Source organism: Anopheles coluzzii, chromosome X (assembly GCF_943734685.1).
Source record: "Anopheles coluzzii chromosome X, AcolN3, whole genome shotgun sequence".
Lineage (NCBI taxonomy): Eukaryota > Metazoa > Arthropoda > Insecta > Diptera > Culicidae > Anopheles > Anopheles coluzzii.
This window is the reverse complement of record NC_064669.1, coordinates 24,050,514-24,067,893: the sequence shown is the minus strand read 5'-3', so window position 1 is coordinate 24,067,893 and position 17,380 is coordinate 24,050,514. Positions and strand designations below refer to the sequence as shown.

The 17,380-nt window shown below is 44.8% G+C and overlaps 2 protein-coding genes across 2 annotated transcripts; one reads left to right on the top strand and one right to left on the bottom strand.

Annotated features, from left to right (window-relative positions):
- Positions 1-4,148: 4,148 nt before the first annotated feature.
- LOC120948366 (uncharacterized protein K02A2.6-like) lies at positions 4,149-9,315 on the top strand. The gene is made up of 2 exons (XM_040364616.2): positions 4,149-7,202; positions 9,190-9,315. The coding sequence occupies exons 1-2, from the start codon at positions 4,149-4,151 to the stop codon at positions 9,313-9,315; spliced, it is 3,180 nt and encodes a 1,059-aa protein (XP_040220550.2).
- A 3,592-nt stretch (positions 9,316-12,907) lies between these two features.
- Positions 12,908-14,385, bottom strand: LOC120948335 (uncharacterized). Its single transcript, XM_040364556.2, has 3 exons — positions 13,734-14,385; positions 13,601-13,681; positions 12,908-13,542 (listed from the first exon to the last, which is right to left on the bottom strand). The coding sequence occupies exons 1-3, from the start codon at positions 14,383-14,385 to the stop codon at positions 12,908-12,910; spliced, it is 1,368 nt and encodes a 455-aa protein (XP_040220490.2).
- Positions 14,386-17,380: the final 2,995 nt, after the last annotated feature.

The window sequence follows — 17,380 nt, the reverse complement described above, 5'->3', positions numbered from 1 at the left end:
CACCGTTCATATAAAACAATTGTGACACACTTAACAGAACCAACCGAAACGTACAACATAAGCAGGAACAGTTTATGCTTTATAACCCAAAGCAGGAACAGTATATGCATTAAACCCAAAACAGGAACTTAGTGACAAGAACCATCGTTCTTGCCAACAAAAGACAAACGTAACTAGCTGAGTGAAAACAATAACTTTCCAACATACAACCCGGAACCAAATGTGAGAAACCCTTAACTTCATTTGAGTATAAATAAAACCAACTCCGATCATGGCAGGTCAGATTCGTTCGGACTGTCAGGATAGGACTATGCCCATCCTACATCTATCGAGTTCTCATTTAAAGAGTTTAGTTATGTCCCCCTACCCAAGGTAAGGCCTCTAAACTCCAACGTTTCCAGTAAGGGAAACCTCCTAAAGGTTTCTATGATCGCCTGGACGATCAAGTGTCGAACGTCCGCTTCGAAACAGTATCCACCTCAGTTCTACTTAATTCGGCAAACGATGACGAGGGCCACCCTGACCAACGCGAGTTCAGAGTTACTACATGGCAACCGTTCCAAAATCGAACATACCGTGACTATCTCAAAACATACCACATGGCGACCGTAACAGCCATCAAACATATTACAAGAAAATGCACCAAAATCTGCGCTGGCCAGCGCAGATTTGGCCTGGTCTCCCGCGCTGTTCTTCAGCGATTTCTGCGCTGGGTCGCGCAGTTCTTGCAGTTCGGACAGTTCGGACAGTTCGGGCGGCGGCGGAGCAAAAAAAAAAAAAACGGTCAAAAAATTTAAAAAAATAATGGCGCCCATTTTTTCGTCCGCTTCTTCCTCTCCTCTCGCTCCTTCACCCTGGCTTGCCTTACTCGAGCTTCAGCCCGTGCCTTCCGCCGCCAGCTGATTGGGTGTTGTGGTGTATGCGTTGATACTTATATGTGCATTGCGGTTATGTATTGTTATTGGTGGGTGTTAGCATTTATTAATTAGTGTGTGACCTTGGGACGATGCGGGAGAAGCTGGATTGGGATTTAAAGTGTTATCGGTGTATTGATGGATTATTTTATTTCGTGCCGCTGCTGATGAGACCATTCGATGCCCCTGCCAATTGAGGGTGAAGAAGCCTATTTAAAACAAGCGTAGGGGAACGTCTAACACTAATCTAATATTTTTTAATTTGAACATGTTTGATGCTTCAACGACCTTCTATGCATCATGTAGCACAGTGTATAGTGGTTATATTTTTTTTTTAATTTGCCGAAATCTGTTTCGAGTTTTTGTGTCTCGACACACACACACGCACACAGCGCGGGGAAAGTGACCATTCACTCTATCATGCCGCGATCCCCCACCCCGCCCGGCGCTTTGGATGATGATGCGCTATATGATAGCTGATGATAGCGGAAGGGGAGGGGGGGTTTGATGGGGGGTGCGTGCTTGCATGCGCGCTTTCGTAGGTGCGTTCTCGCGTGCGCGCGTTCGTAGGTGCGTTCTCGCGTGCACGCGTTCGTAGGTGCCTTATCGCGTGCGCGCGCGCGCGTGTGTGTGCGCGCGCGTGTGTGCGCGCGCGCGTGTGTGTGTGTGTGTGTGTGTCTGTGTGTGTGTGTGTGTGTGTGAGTTTGCGCATGTGTTTGTGTGTGTGTGTGTGTTTTTAAACCCCAAAACTATTTGATTCTGATGCGTACATTTTCATCCGCTGCGGCTACAAAGTCCATGTATTTTCGATCTCGCTACCTGGGAGACAACACAACCATTGGCATTGGCATCTTTGCGATCGGCTCTGCTGTTGGGGGTATTAAAAAGACACACGATCTAAGCAAACGTGCGTGTGATATATTGCACATTTATTTCTAAATCAGCTAGCTGACTCAAGTGGAAACAACATATTGAATTGAATTCATACAAAAGAGGATTCTGGATTTGTTTATTACGGTGCGCGTATGGTGCTGCACATGTCCGTCCAGAATCTGATGGCTTGTTGGTTTGTAGTCGTTATCATGACGCCGATTGCCGGCAATGCCTTGGAATGAGTTCGGATCGGTAGGTTCATGTTTTGGTCGATTGCATTCCGTTGATTTGTCGCGGTACCGCGGGACACCCGGCAGCAACAAAGTCAAAACAAAAACCTTCCCCGAGTGTGGACTGCTATGCTAAGTTCTTCTTCTTCTTATTATTATTCTTATTATTGGCGTAATGGCCTACGCGATCATACCGGCCTTTTCAGGACTTGAGTACCACGTAGCCGGATAGTCACCTCTTGCTACGGCGGACGGTTCATACGCGGTTAGAACCCACGACGGGCATGCAGATGTGCGGAATGATGGCGGTGCCGCGGGCCCGCTCCTATCCAGCGTGCAACTTGCATACTGCCACACTGTCTCCTGCCCGGTGCATACGCAGCAGGCAGGGGGAATGATGCACCTCCACAGTAAAAAAAAAAACACCGTCATGAACCAGCGGTGGACCTAACGGTAGGCGGACTAGGCGGTCGCCGAAGATTTCTAGTCTGTAGTATGCCGTATGTCTACAAGTGGACAGATTATTAGCGACAAGGGCCCCCGGAAAGATGGTCTTTAGGGCTCCGTGGCTGGAGAACCATTTGCACCTCCCCTCCCCCCATGGCGACTACAATTTTAGGGCCTGTGACCGATGATCGTAGGGGTCCCATGGTCACCCCCCCCCCCCCCCATCCGCTGGCAAATTAAGTATACCGTTCAATCTTCCAACAGCTGTGTGTCAGTACCCCCTCCTTAGGGGCCTCAATTCGTCTTTCCGCCTTTCATCATAACATTCCGGAAGAAATTACATTTGGCGACAGTTTTGCATACACACGCACACTCACAATCATGCGCAGGATGCTTAGCATATCTATGTAATCCACAACAGACGAAAGCAAAAGCTTAGTGTTAGAAACGTGTTAGAGCGAATTAGGGTTCTGCGCGTTACACAGCAAACCCTCCATCGTGCGCTAGCGATTCCGTAGTCATTTTTACATTGCATCGATTAAACTCATTGCGCTTTTTTGGTTTGATTTGTGAAAATGCAACTTCATCGCCGCAATGTTTGTTAACGGCATTTTTAGGCGCCACAACAGCTCGCGAGCATTGTCCACACGCGCGAAAGAGATAGCGCTATGGAGGGAAAAAGCACGGACGATGGCTGACAGCGATTGGCCGTCTGACGCACCAACACAATCAAACCTTCGGCAGCGCGCTCAGGCGAGGGGAATGAGGCGGAGCCAGGGACGGGCAGCTCGACGAGCTGCTCGACAAATTTGCCGTTGGAGAGAAAAGGAAGGCATGATAAAATTCTCAGAACGCCATAACGCCTTCCGTCGCTTTGCACAGCGGGACGATTTACACACCAAGAGAACACAGATCGAACACCCGTTCGAACGTGTTCGATGAATTCAGTCGTATAGATACGATTTCCACACCAACAGCACACGTATCGAACATCGCTGGACAAATTCGACGGCGTTCGAGGAATTGAGTTGTATGGGTACGATTTCAACCCCAACAGGGTACATTTTGATCTCTGACGACCCGTTCGCACGGTGCGAGAAAGAGCGAGAAAGCAATATGATTTTGCAAGTTTCATTACCACATTTATGTGTGCCGTCGAACACTGAATGGAACGTTCGAACGCATTCGGTGTAGTCAGTTTCTTCCCAAAGTCCTGGTCGTTCCTTTTGTTAATGTTATGGCCCAACCTGCCTAACACATTAGGCCACTCACCGACGACAGGCAAGGGTCTTCGTGTGATGTGTGAGTGTAGGAGGTCGGGTCTCTCGGGAGAATGAGAGGGCATCAAGCGGGAACCGAGCGGCGGTCGGGCACTCGGTACGGGCCGGCAGAAGGGCAACGACATTATCAGTGAATACACGGTTTTTACCTACATCGTAAGCTTAAACTCTTCCCGCGTTGTTGGCCGTTGTTGAGTAGCGCAACATATCACAACAGTGGCGACGAGAGTAAAAGAAAAGAGAGACTATTTTATTCCAAACAAGTATTTATTTCTTTTATCGAACCCGACGAATTTTAATTTGCGTGCTATTTGTTAAAAGTGTGTCGTTTATGGAACTCTAAGTGTTTTATATTGTGTGTATCGCGCTAATAAGACGGGACAATTTCGCGTAAGCGTAGAAAGATGTTAAACCCGGACGAAATGATGGAGGATGAAGAACATCGACGTTTATCGCAAAATTGGGGAAACGCGGGTTTTAGCAACGGGCAGCAGCAACAGCAACAGCCATTGCCAAACAGTGCAGCGTTACCAGCTCAGCCACAGTCGCAGAACATGGCCGGAGCGCCATCGCAGCAAGGTGCATCGACCTCGAGCCCGGACGCTGGGCTTTCGCAGATGATTCAACTATTGCAGCAGCAAATGAGTCAGCAACAACAGCTTATGACGCAAATATTGCAATATCAACAGCAACCGGCAGCACAGTTGCTACAGCATCCACAGCAGCCACAGCATCCACAGCCTCCGCAACAAAGTTCGACACCGACAAACCCCGAGCTTATCCTCGAAGCTTTAGCAAGCAATATAAGTGAATTCCGGTATGATGCAGAGTCGGGAGCAACATTTAAGGCATGGTTTGAGCGGTATGAAGATCTGTTTCTACGGGACGCTTCCCGACTCGACGACGGTGCAAAAGTAAGGCTCCTAGGACGTAAGCTGGGCACCGTAGAACATGCACGTTATACCAGTTTTATTTTACCCCGCGCACCCCGTGACATGTCATTCGATGAGACAGTTGAAAAATTAACGGCGCTTTTCGGCAGAACAGAGTCTCTACTTAGCAAACGCTACAAGTGTATGCAGATAGCTAAATCGTGCAAAGAAGATCTGCTCACGTTTGCTTGCCGTGTGAATAGGGCGTGTGTCGATTTTGAGTTCGCTGGGATGAATGAGGAGCAATTTAAGTGCCTTATCCTGGTGTGCGGGCTTAAGGAAGAAATCGATACCGACATGCGCAATCGGCTGCTTGCCCGCATTGAGGAGAAGAATGACGTTACATTGGAGCAACTATCGGCGGAATGCCAGCGTATAACTAATATAAAGGTGGATAGCGCGTTGATCGCTAATGATCACGGAGAACGAGTGTTTGCGGTGAAAAACGGTGGCCAAAGATCGCATCAACAGCAGTTTTATCGGCAGCAGTACCAACCTTTCGGTCAACAAACTCAGACACATCCCAGAGGAAACACCATGTATTTACAAAAGCCAACGAATGCGTGCTGGTCGTGCGGTGGTCCCCATTGGAAGAGAGAATGTCCATATAAGTCACACGTATGCACGGATTGCGGAAGATATGGACATCGGGAAGGATATTGTGAGAGAGCAAATCGATTTCAGCGACAGGACAACAAGAGAGGGAGCACACAAGTTGCAACGCGAGTCGTAAACGTAAATGTGTGCAACGTAGAAGCAAGGCGGAAATATGTGAACGTGTTGATAAATGGAACACCTGTTAAGCTGCAGCTCGATACGGCGTCCGATATCACAGTGATCAGCGAGGGGCTATGGAGGGATGTCGGACAGCCTCCTTTGATGGCAGCAACAGTAAAAGCGAAGACAGCCTCGCAAAATTATCTGCAACTAAAGGGTGAGTTTGATGCATCAATAACCATCGCTTCTAGAACTCAACAGGCAACAATCCGAGTCGCACGGGCCAACCTTTTCCTGCTGGGAGCGGACGTGGTGGAAGCTTTTGAGCTCGGATCAATCCCGATGGACCAGTTCTGTAGTAACATCGATGCGGTGAGTACACCTAAGTCAGTATGGGAGAAGCGTTTTCCGACAGTTTTCAAGGGCATGGGGCTTTGTTTAAAATCGCGCATAAAATTGGAAATAAAAGAGGGCAGTCACCCTGTATTTCGTCCTAAGCGCCCCGTGGCTTATGCAATGCTACAGACTGTCGATGAAGAACTGGACCGTTTGGAAGCCCTGAAAGTCATTACTCCCGTGGATTACTCGGATTGGGCTGCCCCTATAGTGGTTGTACGGAAGGCAAATGGAAAAATCAGGATTTGCGGTGATTACTCGACAGGGCTGAATAACATCCTACGACCACATGAGTACCCGCTTCCACTGCCAGAGGACATTTTTGCTAAGTTAGCCCGATGCCAAATTTTCAGTAAGATTGATCTCTCCGATGCTTTTCTTCAGGTGCAGATTGATGAAAAATTTCGCCCGCTGCTAACAATAAATACCCATCGTGGGCTATACCACTACAACCGTCTACCGCCTGGCATAAAAATAGCCCCAGCAGCATTTCAACAACTGATTGATACCATGTTGGCAGGAATAACAGGAGTTTGCGGCTATATGGATGATCTCATAATTGGAGGCATGTCAGATAAAGACCATGATAATACGCTAAATCTTGTACTAAAACGAATTGAGGAATTTGGTTTCACATTACGACCTGACAAATGTGTGTTTAAAATGTGTCAGATTAAATATCTCGGGCATGTAATCGATGGCAGGGGAATACGTCCTGACCCTGAAAAGATTAGCGCTATACAGAATTTACCAGCCCCCACCGATATTGCCGGAGTTAGATCTTTCCTAGGGGCAATTAATTATTATGGAAAATTTGTTCCAATGATGCGCGATCTAAGATTCCCCCTTGATAATCTTCTAAAGAACGAAAAACAATTTAAATGGACAACAGAATGCGAAGCAGCTTTCAAGAAATTTAAAGAAATACTGTCATCAGAGCTGCTATTAACACACTACGATCCTATGGCAGAAATAATTGTATCAGCAGACGCTTCATCCGTTGGAATCGGAGCTACTATTAGCCATAAATTTCCAGATGGAAGCGTTAAGGTTATACAGCATGCTTCACGAGCGCTGACCAAGGCGGAGTTTAATTACAGTCAGATTGATCGCGAAGGCTTGGCCCTCGTTTATGCAGTTACCAAGTTTCATAAGATGCTATACGGCCGTCATTTCAGACTCCAAACAGACCACCGTCCCCTGCTCCGGATTTTTGGCTCGAAGAAAGGCATTCCCGTCTATACAGCTACCAGATTGCAGCGATTTGCCCTGACCATGCAGCTGTACGACTTTTCTATTGAGAACGTGCAATCAGGACATTTCGGGAATGCAGACATCCTCTCGCGGCTTATAAGAAACCACGTGAAACCGGAACGCGAATACGTAATCGCCAGCCTTAGCTTGGAGGAAGATGTAAGGTCAGTAGCAGTGAATGCAATAATTAATTCCTCTCCTCTTTGTTTTAGAGACGTAGAACAAAGTACGCAATCGGATTCTTTGCTGCGAGAGGTTTATCGTTATATACAAGAAGGCTGGCCGCGTGAGACTAGCTACGGCTCGGAATTAGCGCGTTTCCATGACCGCAAAGAGGCACTATCGACGGTTGAAGGGTGCATTTTGTTCGGGGAGAGGCTGGTTATACCCGCAGACCTGCGAACACAGTGCTTGGAACAGCTCCACCGTGGTCATCCAGGAATCCAACGGATGAAATCGCTTGCGCGAAGTTATGTGTACTGGCCACTGATGGACAATGAAATAGTACAGTACGTAGCTACTTGTGAACTATGCGCAGCGGCTGCCAAGTCACCACCTCAAGCAATACCAGCACCGTGGCCGAAACCTTCCGGCCCTTGGCAACGACTACATGTGGACTACGCTGGGCCAATTCAGGACGCCTACTTCCTAGTAGTGGTGGACGCGTTTTCCAAGTGGCCAGAAATTATAAAAACTTCCACAACTACCACACGAGCTACGGTTGCCATATTACGAGGATTATTTGCACGTTTCGGAATGCCCCTTACAATTGTGAGTGACAATGGGCCGCAATTCACAAGTGATGCATTTAAGGAATTCTGTGAAAGCCGCGGCATTCAACATATAACTACGCCACCATTTCATCCGCAGTCCAACGGACAGGCAGAGCGGTTTGTAGACACCCTAAAGCGCGCATTAAGAAAGATACAAACAGGAGACATGTCTATAGATGAGGCGCTGGACACTTTTCTGCAGTCTTATCGTACCACGCCTAATCCGGCGCTTGAGGGGAATGAAACGCCAGGGGAATTGATGGTTAAGTTTCCCGTAAGAACCCACCTCGATCTTTTGCGCCCGCCAACTGTAATTGAAAGGGAAACATTGAAAGGGACTGCCAACGGACAGGCAGAGCGGTTTGTAGACACCCTAAAGCGCGCATTAAGAAAGATACAAACAGGAGACATGTCTATAGATGAGGCGCTGGACACTTTTCTGCAGTCTTATCGTACCACGCCTAATCCGGCGCTTGAGGGGAATGAAACGCCAGGGGAATTGATGGTTAAGTTTCCCGTAAGAACCCACCTCGATCTTTTGCGCCCGCCAACTGTAATTGAAAGGGAAACTAATATCGTTTATGGAGGATTTATGCCAGGTGACGCTGTTTTAACAAAAGTGTATGGGCGGAATTCATGGAGATGGATATCGGCTGAAGTGATAAGTAAGTTGGGGAACGTCATGTATCAACTAAAAGGGTCAGATGGCAGAATGCTCCGAAGACATCAAAACCAAATGCGGAAGCGAGCATCGAAGGACATCCCTCAGATACTGCAGCCAGGTAGCGAATCCATTCAACTACCCATTGATGTTATACTGGATGAATGGAAACTTCCGTTGGTGAGCGATGAATTACCACTAACCGATACGTCAGGAGGATCGTGCTCGGACCCTCTCCCTCAACCACTCTCCCCGGAGCGGACGGCACCCCCGGAGACCAGTACTACCATGTTACGTTCACCTCGTCGGTCTTCAAGGAATAGAAGACCCCCGCGATGGTTCGACGCGTTCGTGTTTTAAAGGGGGAGATGTTATGGCCCAACCTGCCTAACACATTAGGCCACTCACCGACGACAGGCAAGGGTCTTCGTGTGATGTGTGAGTGTAGGAGGTCGGGTCTCTCGGGAGAATGAGAGGGCATCAAGCGGGAACCGAGCGGCGGTCGGGCACTCGGTACGGGCCGGCAGAAGGGCAACGACATTATCAGTGAATACACGGTTTTTACCTACATCGTAAGCTTAAACCCTTCCCGCGTTGTTGGCCGTTGTTGAGTAGCGCAACATATCACAACAGTTAAGAACGTCGTTCGTTCGTGCACTTTACCGAACTGTTCGAACGGTGCGATTCTCGTTCATTTTACACATGCCTACAGATTACTATGGATCAATCGGTGAAAAAATCGAAGCGAACCGGGCAGTTTTTCAACCGGATAAATCAGCGCGCAGAAGGGGAAATGGTGGTTGAAGAAGGCGAATCAAGTGCCATCAGTTACCTGTAGGTAAGTTCATAAATGTTTTGTTATTTTGTAGTTAACTATTTAAATAAATGTTGTTAAGTGGTTGCTGATAAATATGATATAGTTTTGTGTCAAGTGATGTGTAAAATGTGATGTAGAAACGACAAGAATCATATAAACATTATATGTGTGTTTGTGCTTCTGTGTATGAATGTGTATTTTGTGTTTAGAGTTTACGTTCGACGATTATGATGTTTGGATTTGTGCAGTTAAAGAAATTATAAATCACTGTTTATATTACGCGAAACCTACACAAACCGTTATGTACAAGAAGGGCCAGTTTTGTGTCAGTGTATTACTTTATTTACTTTTCTGTCGCTTGCGAAGTGGAAGAAGAAGTGATCGGCAAAGTTTGCGTGTTAAAACAAGACACAAGATAGTGTAAAAAATTTTATAGTGACATATTAAAAAAGCTCGTAATGCTTATAATTCAAGCATAAAATTTTGTAAATTGAAATGACGGAAAAAATCGCTATTTTGGTAGCAGAGAACCGCATACAGCTTGCGAGCTGCAAGTTTTTTATAAGATCGCTCTGATTGTGTCGGATACTGAAATTGGCCATTTTGCTGAAGAATTGCCATTTTATCGCAGAAAGTTAACATGTATAAGCGGCGAAGCAAGCCAAAGATCGACGACGGGTATTTTGTCAAATATTAGTTAGATACAAATGATAGCATAAAAACAAAATATAATATAAACACTATAAACGGCTGTCCTTTCTCAACCAACAAAAAATAAATATTTTGAGTATATGGAGATGTTCTAGCTACTTTTTACTATATTCGGGTGCACGTAATGAATTTGCTTGTTACTTGCTTGGTGGTCACTCGTAGAAGAAGTTTTTATTTCTAACATACAATATAATTCTAATCCTATATCCTATATGGTAGTAGTGCAGTCGTTTGCTATGTTAGTGTTAGTGAGTGAAAGAGTGCTACACGTTACGCGCGATGCATTCTGTATGTGTTAACTATGCGTAACGCGTCTTAAGGAGCGGTTACACGTTGCGTCACCACACTACTTCCCCCTTAGATTTTAATAGCGGTTAGGAATCACAACACGACGTCCTGAGCGTGTTTTGTACGGAGGGTTTACAATTGGTGGTGATACGGAATGCTGATCACTTTTCGCGGGTGAATCTTCATCTTCTGTCTGGATAAATGCTGCTTTAAGGCGGTCGATGGAAACTGGGACGTTCTTTCCGTTTACCTCGACGATAAAAACCTTTTTCTTCCGTCGGACCACTCGGTATGGTCCATCATACGGCTGCGTTAGAGGCGGTTTGATTGCACCCACTCGAATGAAAACGTGTGTGCATGTTTGCTATCTCCTTTTGGATGAATGGAGCTTCTCGTGTGTTGTGGTTGCTGGTTGGTTTTGGTGCTATTTTCGACATTTGCTGCTTCAGCTGTGTTACAAACTCAGGTGTTGCTCTCTTATCTTCGCTTGGCACGAAAAATTCACCAGGTATTCGTAGTGGTACGCCGTAAATAAGCTCAGCAACCGTTGCATTTAAATCTGCTTTCAGAGAAGATCGCATGCCTAAGAGGACGATAGGTAGGACTTCAGTCCATCTCGAGTTTTGGTGGCATATTATAGCTGCCTTGAGCTGTCGATGTGTACGCTCGATTTGTCCATTTGCTTGCGGATGGTATGGGGTAGTGCGCAAGTGTGTTATGCCGAGCATACTTGTAAGGGTACGGAAAAGCTCTGACTCTAATTGCCTGCCACAGTCGGTTGTAATATTCGTCGGTACACCAAATCGCGAAATCCAACCATTGATGAAAGCACGCGCTACGGTGTGTGCGGTCATGTTAGGTATAGGGTAAACCTCGGGCCACCTTGTAAATTTATCGATGATGGTAAGACAATATAAATTGCCTTCAGATGGCGGTAAGGGTCCTATGAGATCCATATGGATGTGTGCAAATCGGCGATCAGGCTGATTTGGTCAATTGGCGATTTGTTATGGCGTTGTATTTTTGACTTCTGGCATGGCATACAATTCGTTACAAATGCTTTGCAATCTCGACGAAGAGAAGGCCAAATGAAGCGGCCAGATACCAAACGAGTGGTAGCACGTATACCAGGGTGTGATGTGCTGTGCATTTTTTCTAAAATCTGCTTTCTAAATTGCTTTGGTACAAAAGGGCGAATCGCTTCTGTAGATATATCGCAATATATAGGCGTATCGGCTAGAGGTGATTTTAATTGTTTTAGATGAACGCAAGTATTTTTTGGTGGGTTTTCTAGGAAATGTTTTAGATCTGAATCGGTTTTCTGCTCCTGAGCCATGCGATTGTAATCTATTGTTTCTATTGCAGTGATGGTGTTAATGCGGCTCAGCATGTCGGCAACTTTATTAGCATCGCCCGCTACATGCCGAATATCGGTTGTAAATTCGCTTATGTAGCTAAGTCTGCGTTGCTGTGTAGGTGTAGCCTTTTCTGGACGCTGCTGAAAAGCGGTGACGAGCGGTTTATGATCTGTATAAATACAGAACTCTCGGGCTTGTACGGTATCTTTAAAGTGCTTTACTGCTTCGTACATCGCGATTAGCTCGCGATCATACGTGCTTAGCTTTTGTTGGCTCTCACTCAGCTTGCGTGAAAAGAATGCAAGTGGTTGTAGTCCCTTTTCGGTGATCTGATGAAGAACGGCACTGATGCACGTATTCGAAGCATCCACATCAAGGGCTAGTGTTCCTTCAGGTGAAGGGTGTGCCAGCAGGGTAGCATTTGATAGTTCCTGTTTGCACTTTAGGAATGCGTCGTTGGTAGTGTCATTCCATTCGAGGCTAGTCGTGTCGTTTTTTATGTTGCCTGATATCATTGCCTGTAGGATGCGTTGGTTTTCAGCTGCGCGTGGTATGAATCGGCGATAAAAGTTTATGGCACCTAGAAATCTTTTCAGTTCCTTGGCGTTAATGGGTCTAGGTATATCAATAATGGCTTGAACTTTGGCAAGTTTCGGTTGTATACCCTCGGCTGTGACTCTGTGTCCGAGAAAATCCACAGCTTGTTGGCCTATTTGACATTTAGCTGCGTTTATGACGAGACCATTCTGTTTCAAGCGTTCAAAAACTTCACGAAGGTGCCTTTTATGCAGTTCTATGTTCTCTGAAGCTACGCATAGATCATCTACGTAAGGAAAAACATAATAGAGGTCGCCTAAGATAGCGTGCAAATGCTTTTGTAGAGTCTGTCCTGCGTTTCTTAAGCCAAAGGTCATGTATTTAAATTCGATAAGTCCGAAAGGGGTCGTTATGGCCGTCTTTGGGACATCTTCTGGGGCTACGGGAATCTGATGATATGCCCTTTGTAAGTTAATACATGAAAATATTGTTTTGCCGTGCAGGATATTCGAAAAATCCTGAATATGCGGTACTGGGTATCGGTCTGGTATGGTGATCGCGTTAAGATTCCGATAATCTCCGCATGGTCGCCACTTGCCGTTCGATTTTTTTACAAGGTGTAAAGCGCTTGCCCAGTTGCTTTTAGAGGGTTGACAAATCCCCTGTTCCATTAAAAATTGGAATTCAGCCTTGGCTTCTTTTAATTTGTCGATGGGCAATCATCGTGGTCGACAAAAAACGGGTGGCCCGTTAGTGATTATCTGATGAACGGTGTTCGCCTCGGTTGGTTTGTGCTTCATGTTTAAAACAGTTATTTCCTTATATTCGGTAAGAATGTCAGAAAACGGTGCATTCATGTTGAACGTGGTAATAGCAGGTTCGGTCACTGCGTTAATGTTTTCGATTTCTAAACGGGTCGTGTTATCGATCAGTTTGCATCGCCTGAGATCGACAAGGAGATCGTAATGTTTTAAGAAATCGGCACCTATGATTGGCAACTTTACATCTGCGATGACAAACACCCACACAAAGGATCGTCGTAGGCCGAGATCGACAGTGATACGCTTGGTACCGTACGTGTGTATTGGGGTACCGTTCGCGGCAAACAGCTGTTGTGAGTGTTTTGGTGAGTTACGTTCTCTTAAGGTTGGTGGGACAACAGAAACGTCCGCTCCGGTGTCGATAAGGAATCGATTCGATGTTTTCGGGTCGTGTATGTGTATGCGTTGTAAACGATTGTTGTCGCTGCTGTCATTGTCCGTGGTGGACGCAGGATTGCTGGCAGATGCAGCAGCGGCGTGGGCGGTTTGCGGGTTAGCGCTTACATCGGTCGCGGTCGAGAGTACACCTCGATCTTCCCGTCGAAAAAAATACACGGTACGTTCGGGTTGTCAGCCTTCTGTTTTTCACACTTGCGAGCTTGAGAACCGTGCCGGAAATGAAACCAGCAGATCCAGCCACGTTTATTTCTGGCTGGCGATCCATCCCGTCGGCTGCAAGAACGAGAACGTGTATTAGTAAAACGGTTCCGTCTGTGGGGATTACCTGTTAGTGCTTCATCTAAGCGTTGCGTAAGGGCTTCGATACGTTGTTCCAGCGAATTTATCGTAGCTCCATCTCCTCGATGTTGAATAGAGGAAATTTGCTCGTGGGGTGCCTCCAGAATCTTGTCAGCAACTTTTGCCTGGTCGTCCAGTGTTGCGGTTGGCATGGCAGCGATGATGGCACGAGTTGTGTTGGGCAGGGCTCGCAACCATAAGTTGGTCAGGATGTTGTCGGTACAACCTGCTCCTCCTAAGCGGCGCATCTCGGACAGCAAAACGCTGGGTTTCTGGTCTCCAAGGGACATGCCGGACAGCAAACTGCTCAGTCGCTGTGTTTCCGATGATTGCAAATGAGCGATAACAGCTTCCTTTAGTGTTTCGTACTTGTTGCTGTTATTTTCGTTTTGGCACTGATTTATAACTGAATGCACGTATTTTGCTCGTGAACCAAGAGCAACGATCACTGTGTTGAACTTAAACTTGTCCAGTTTAATGCCGTTGACGTGAAAAGAGGCTTCAAGGCATATGAACCAGGTTTCAATATCCTCTTGGTCGAAGTCTGGGAAATTTATTTTGGCAATCACTGTAGCTTCACTTGCCTCACTTTTCACAATCAGCGCACCATTTTGTTCAACTTCGTTGTTGGTTGTCATTTTGTTTCGCACGCGGTCGACACTTGATGGTCAATGTTCGATTATTGAACTTAAAAACGCGGCGAGCGAAATGCAAATGAAAATCGGTGCTTAAGGAGCGGTTACACGTTGTGTCACCACAAGTACAATGCTTTCCAAAGGTAGTGAAATATGATTAAAATGATAATACATGAAAATAATATTTACAAAAATCTCATGGCCTACCGAGAAAAAAATATGGAAAAACGTGCCCACTAAAAAGCACATATTCAGTAGTTGGCAGGGAATCGAAGTTCAACCAGTGAATTCGGACTTTATAATCTTTATTTTTTATTATAATTCTTCTTGATAAAACAAATAAAAGGTAATACAATCATTAGAACGTGAATTGAGACAATCATAAAAGGTAAAAAAACACAATAGAACGCCATTTGATAATCCGCTCTTGATCTAGTGCGTATTACCGAGCGTGAAGTGTATGCATCAAGTGTGTTAGATATAAAAATTAGGAATGCTTAAATCTTTCAAACATACAAGCAGCAATTGTAAACAGTTTGACAAAGAAAATAGATAGCTGTATAGACCAAAAATAAATGAAAATAGTAATATATGATCGATAATAAATAGTACTGGTCCCCAGGTATATTCGTCAACTCGATTGACTCAATAAAATTCCTGTCATAGGTTCAAACCTAGAATGGACCGATCCCCCGTATGAAGGGCTGTCCTGATGTGCGATACCCAGTTTAATGTTTCACACATTATGTAGGGTGGCAAATAAACAATGTTTAGCAATTTCATTACCAGTGTACATATTTTGACCATTTTAATCCAAGTAGCCCTAGCATCTGCTAAAACCATCTACATAGCCGGGCGAGTATAGTGTCTTTTACGCAGAAATGACTATTCTGTGTAGGCAAAGGACTAGATCTCTAACGGTTAATTGACCTATTTAATTAAAATAATTGAATAAATTTTAGCAATTGACCCGCTAGTCGAAGAAGTTCTAGAGGCAGAATCTTCAGCTTCGTCCGATGACGGGTCAAGCGAGGAGGACAATAACGAACCACTAATAACAGCGGGGTTTAATGTCCACGCTCATACTTTAGATGACTGTATTCGGTACTGGGCGTTAAAGTGCAATGTGTCTCATTCAACATTAAATTTATTGTTGCACATAATGCGAGAACGGACGGATATACGGCTACCGAAAGATGCACGGACATTGTTGAAGACAAGCACGGCACCAAAAAATATTATGAACGTCGCTGGGGGCCAATATTGGTACAACGGTTTGGGAAAGTGCCTTCAACAAAGATTAAGGTAAGATTGTAGAAATAAGCTAAATAATGTTAGACCCCATGACACTGCGATAAAAACGATCGCAAATTTACAGTACTAGATAAGTACAATGGTATGACATTCGAAATTTTATTAGCGATTGTCTATTTCATCACTTGTTGCTTATTTTACTATTGCAAACTATATACGAACTTTATTAGATTGTTGTCTGTATTAGATTTTTGTCTTCTGCTTGTTTTGAGTTGTTGTAATAAATCATAATTCATAAACGAAAAATTATTATACAAGAAGTTTTGCAGGAGTGAATCTTTCAAATCTGTATCATGAAGATGTTTTGTTGTTGTTACATTCCCATGTACTTTTCCATCAATATATCAGTATTTTTTTTTTGTTTAGGAACCACCAGGTAGCACCCAATGCTGAACTGGAAATCAATATTTCAATAAATGGCATACCGTTACATAAAAGCGGCCGCACATCTTTTTGGCCTATACTGGCCAGTATCCATAAGATGCCAAGCGTCAAACCGATGACTGTGGCTATATTTTGTGGATCGAAAAAACCAGATTCGCTCGAGCAGTACCTTCGGCCATTAGTAGATGAATTGTATAATCTTATTGATAAAGGTATTGCAGTGGGCAATAATGACACAACGGTCAAAATAAAAGTTCGTGCCATCATTGCTGATTCACCGGCACGATCATTCATTAAAGGTAAAACAAAAACAAAACAATATAAGGGGTCTATAAAGATGCAAATGTAATGTGTTGTCTTAAAATAAATTAAGAAATAAAGAAAAAGGGACATATGTAGAGGCTTGTGTAAAGGTGGAGGGGGGGGGGGGACCAAAGGGATCAATATAAAGGTGGAAAAATTGTTTCTGGTTTTATCTTTTTTAACGCTCCTTAGAACTTTTTCTTCTATATTGCTTACACGGAAGGGGCTACAAAATATAAACTAATCTAATCTATTCGTCACTTAAGTTAAGCTAGTAGGTCAGGATAAAGCCAGGTTGTTTATAATCAATTATCGTTAATCATTTAATTAACAATAACAGCCCGTCATGGGTTCGATCCCCAAATAGACCGTGCCGCCATTCGTAGGATTGACTATCCTGCTATGGGGGGAAATCGATTGAAAGCCAAAGCCCACTAGTGGTACAGGCAGGCCTTGACCGACAACGGTTGTTGAGCCAAAAAAGAAGAAGAAGAACAGGGTTTAGTAAAGCATAAATTCATGTAATTTAAAACTAATGATTTTTATACTTTCTTTTAAGGCGTTATAGCACACAATGGCAAATATGGGTGTCTTAAATGCACTGTTGTTGGTTATCACCATCCTATATCACGGACTATGTGCTTCCCGGATACCAAAGCTCCTCTAAGAAATGATTTGGATTTCCGTAGGCGTAACTATAAAGAACACCAGAAGCAAATATGATAAAGCAAATTATTATCGCCGAAGAACTACATTTAATGCATCTTGGTGTTGAGCGAAAATTACTGCACGGGTGGAATTACGGTTTGTGGGGAGCTGAGAAGTGGTCTGATGAAGTAAAAGAAGAAATATCTTCGGAGCTGAGACGTATAGTTTTGCCATCGGAGATCCATCCAAGAAGTGGTTGGAAAAATCTGGAGCAAGTAATTAATCGGCTGTCCGAATTAGACAATTTTAATGCTTCAGAACCAATGAAAGTTTTGTATGAAATCGAAGG

What these genes read in the sequence shown, in the direction of transcription:
- LOC120948335 (XM_040364556.2), bottom strand. Translation starts at nt 14,385, where the DNA reads ATGACAACCAACAACGAAGTTGAACAAAATGGTGCGCTGATTGTGAAA. An exon ending in CTTAGATGAAGCACTAACAG is followed by an intron (nt 13,682 to 13,733) that starts GTAATCCCCACA and finishes TCGTTCTTGCAG; the next exon opens with CCGACGGGATGGATCGCCAG. An exon ending in CACGGTTCTCAAGCTCGCAA is followed by an intron (nt 13,543 to 13,600) that starts GTGTGAAAAACA and finishes TTCGACGGGAAG; the next exon opens with ATCGAGGTGTACTCTCGACC.
- LOC120948366 (XM_040364616.2), top strand. Translation starts at nt 4,149, where the DNA reads ATGTTAAACCCGGACGAAATGATGGAGGATGAAGAACATCGACGTTTA. An exon ending in GCCTTAGCTTGGAGGAAGAT is followed by an intron (nt 7,203 to 9,189) that starts GTAAGGTCAGTA and finishes ACATGCCTACAG; the next exon opens with ATTACTATGGATCAATCGGT.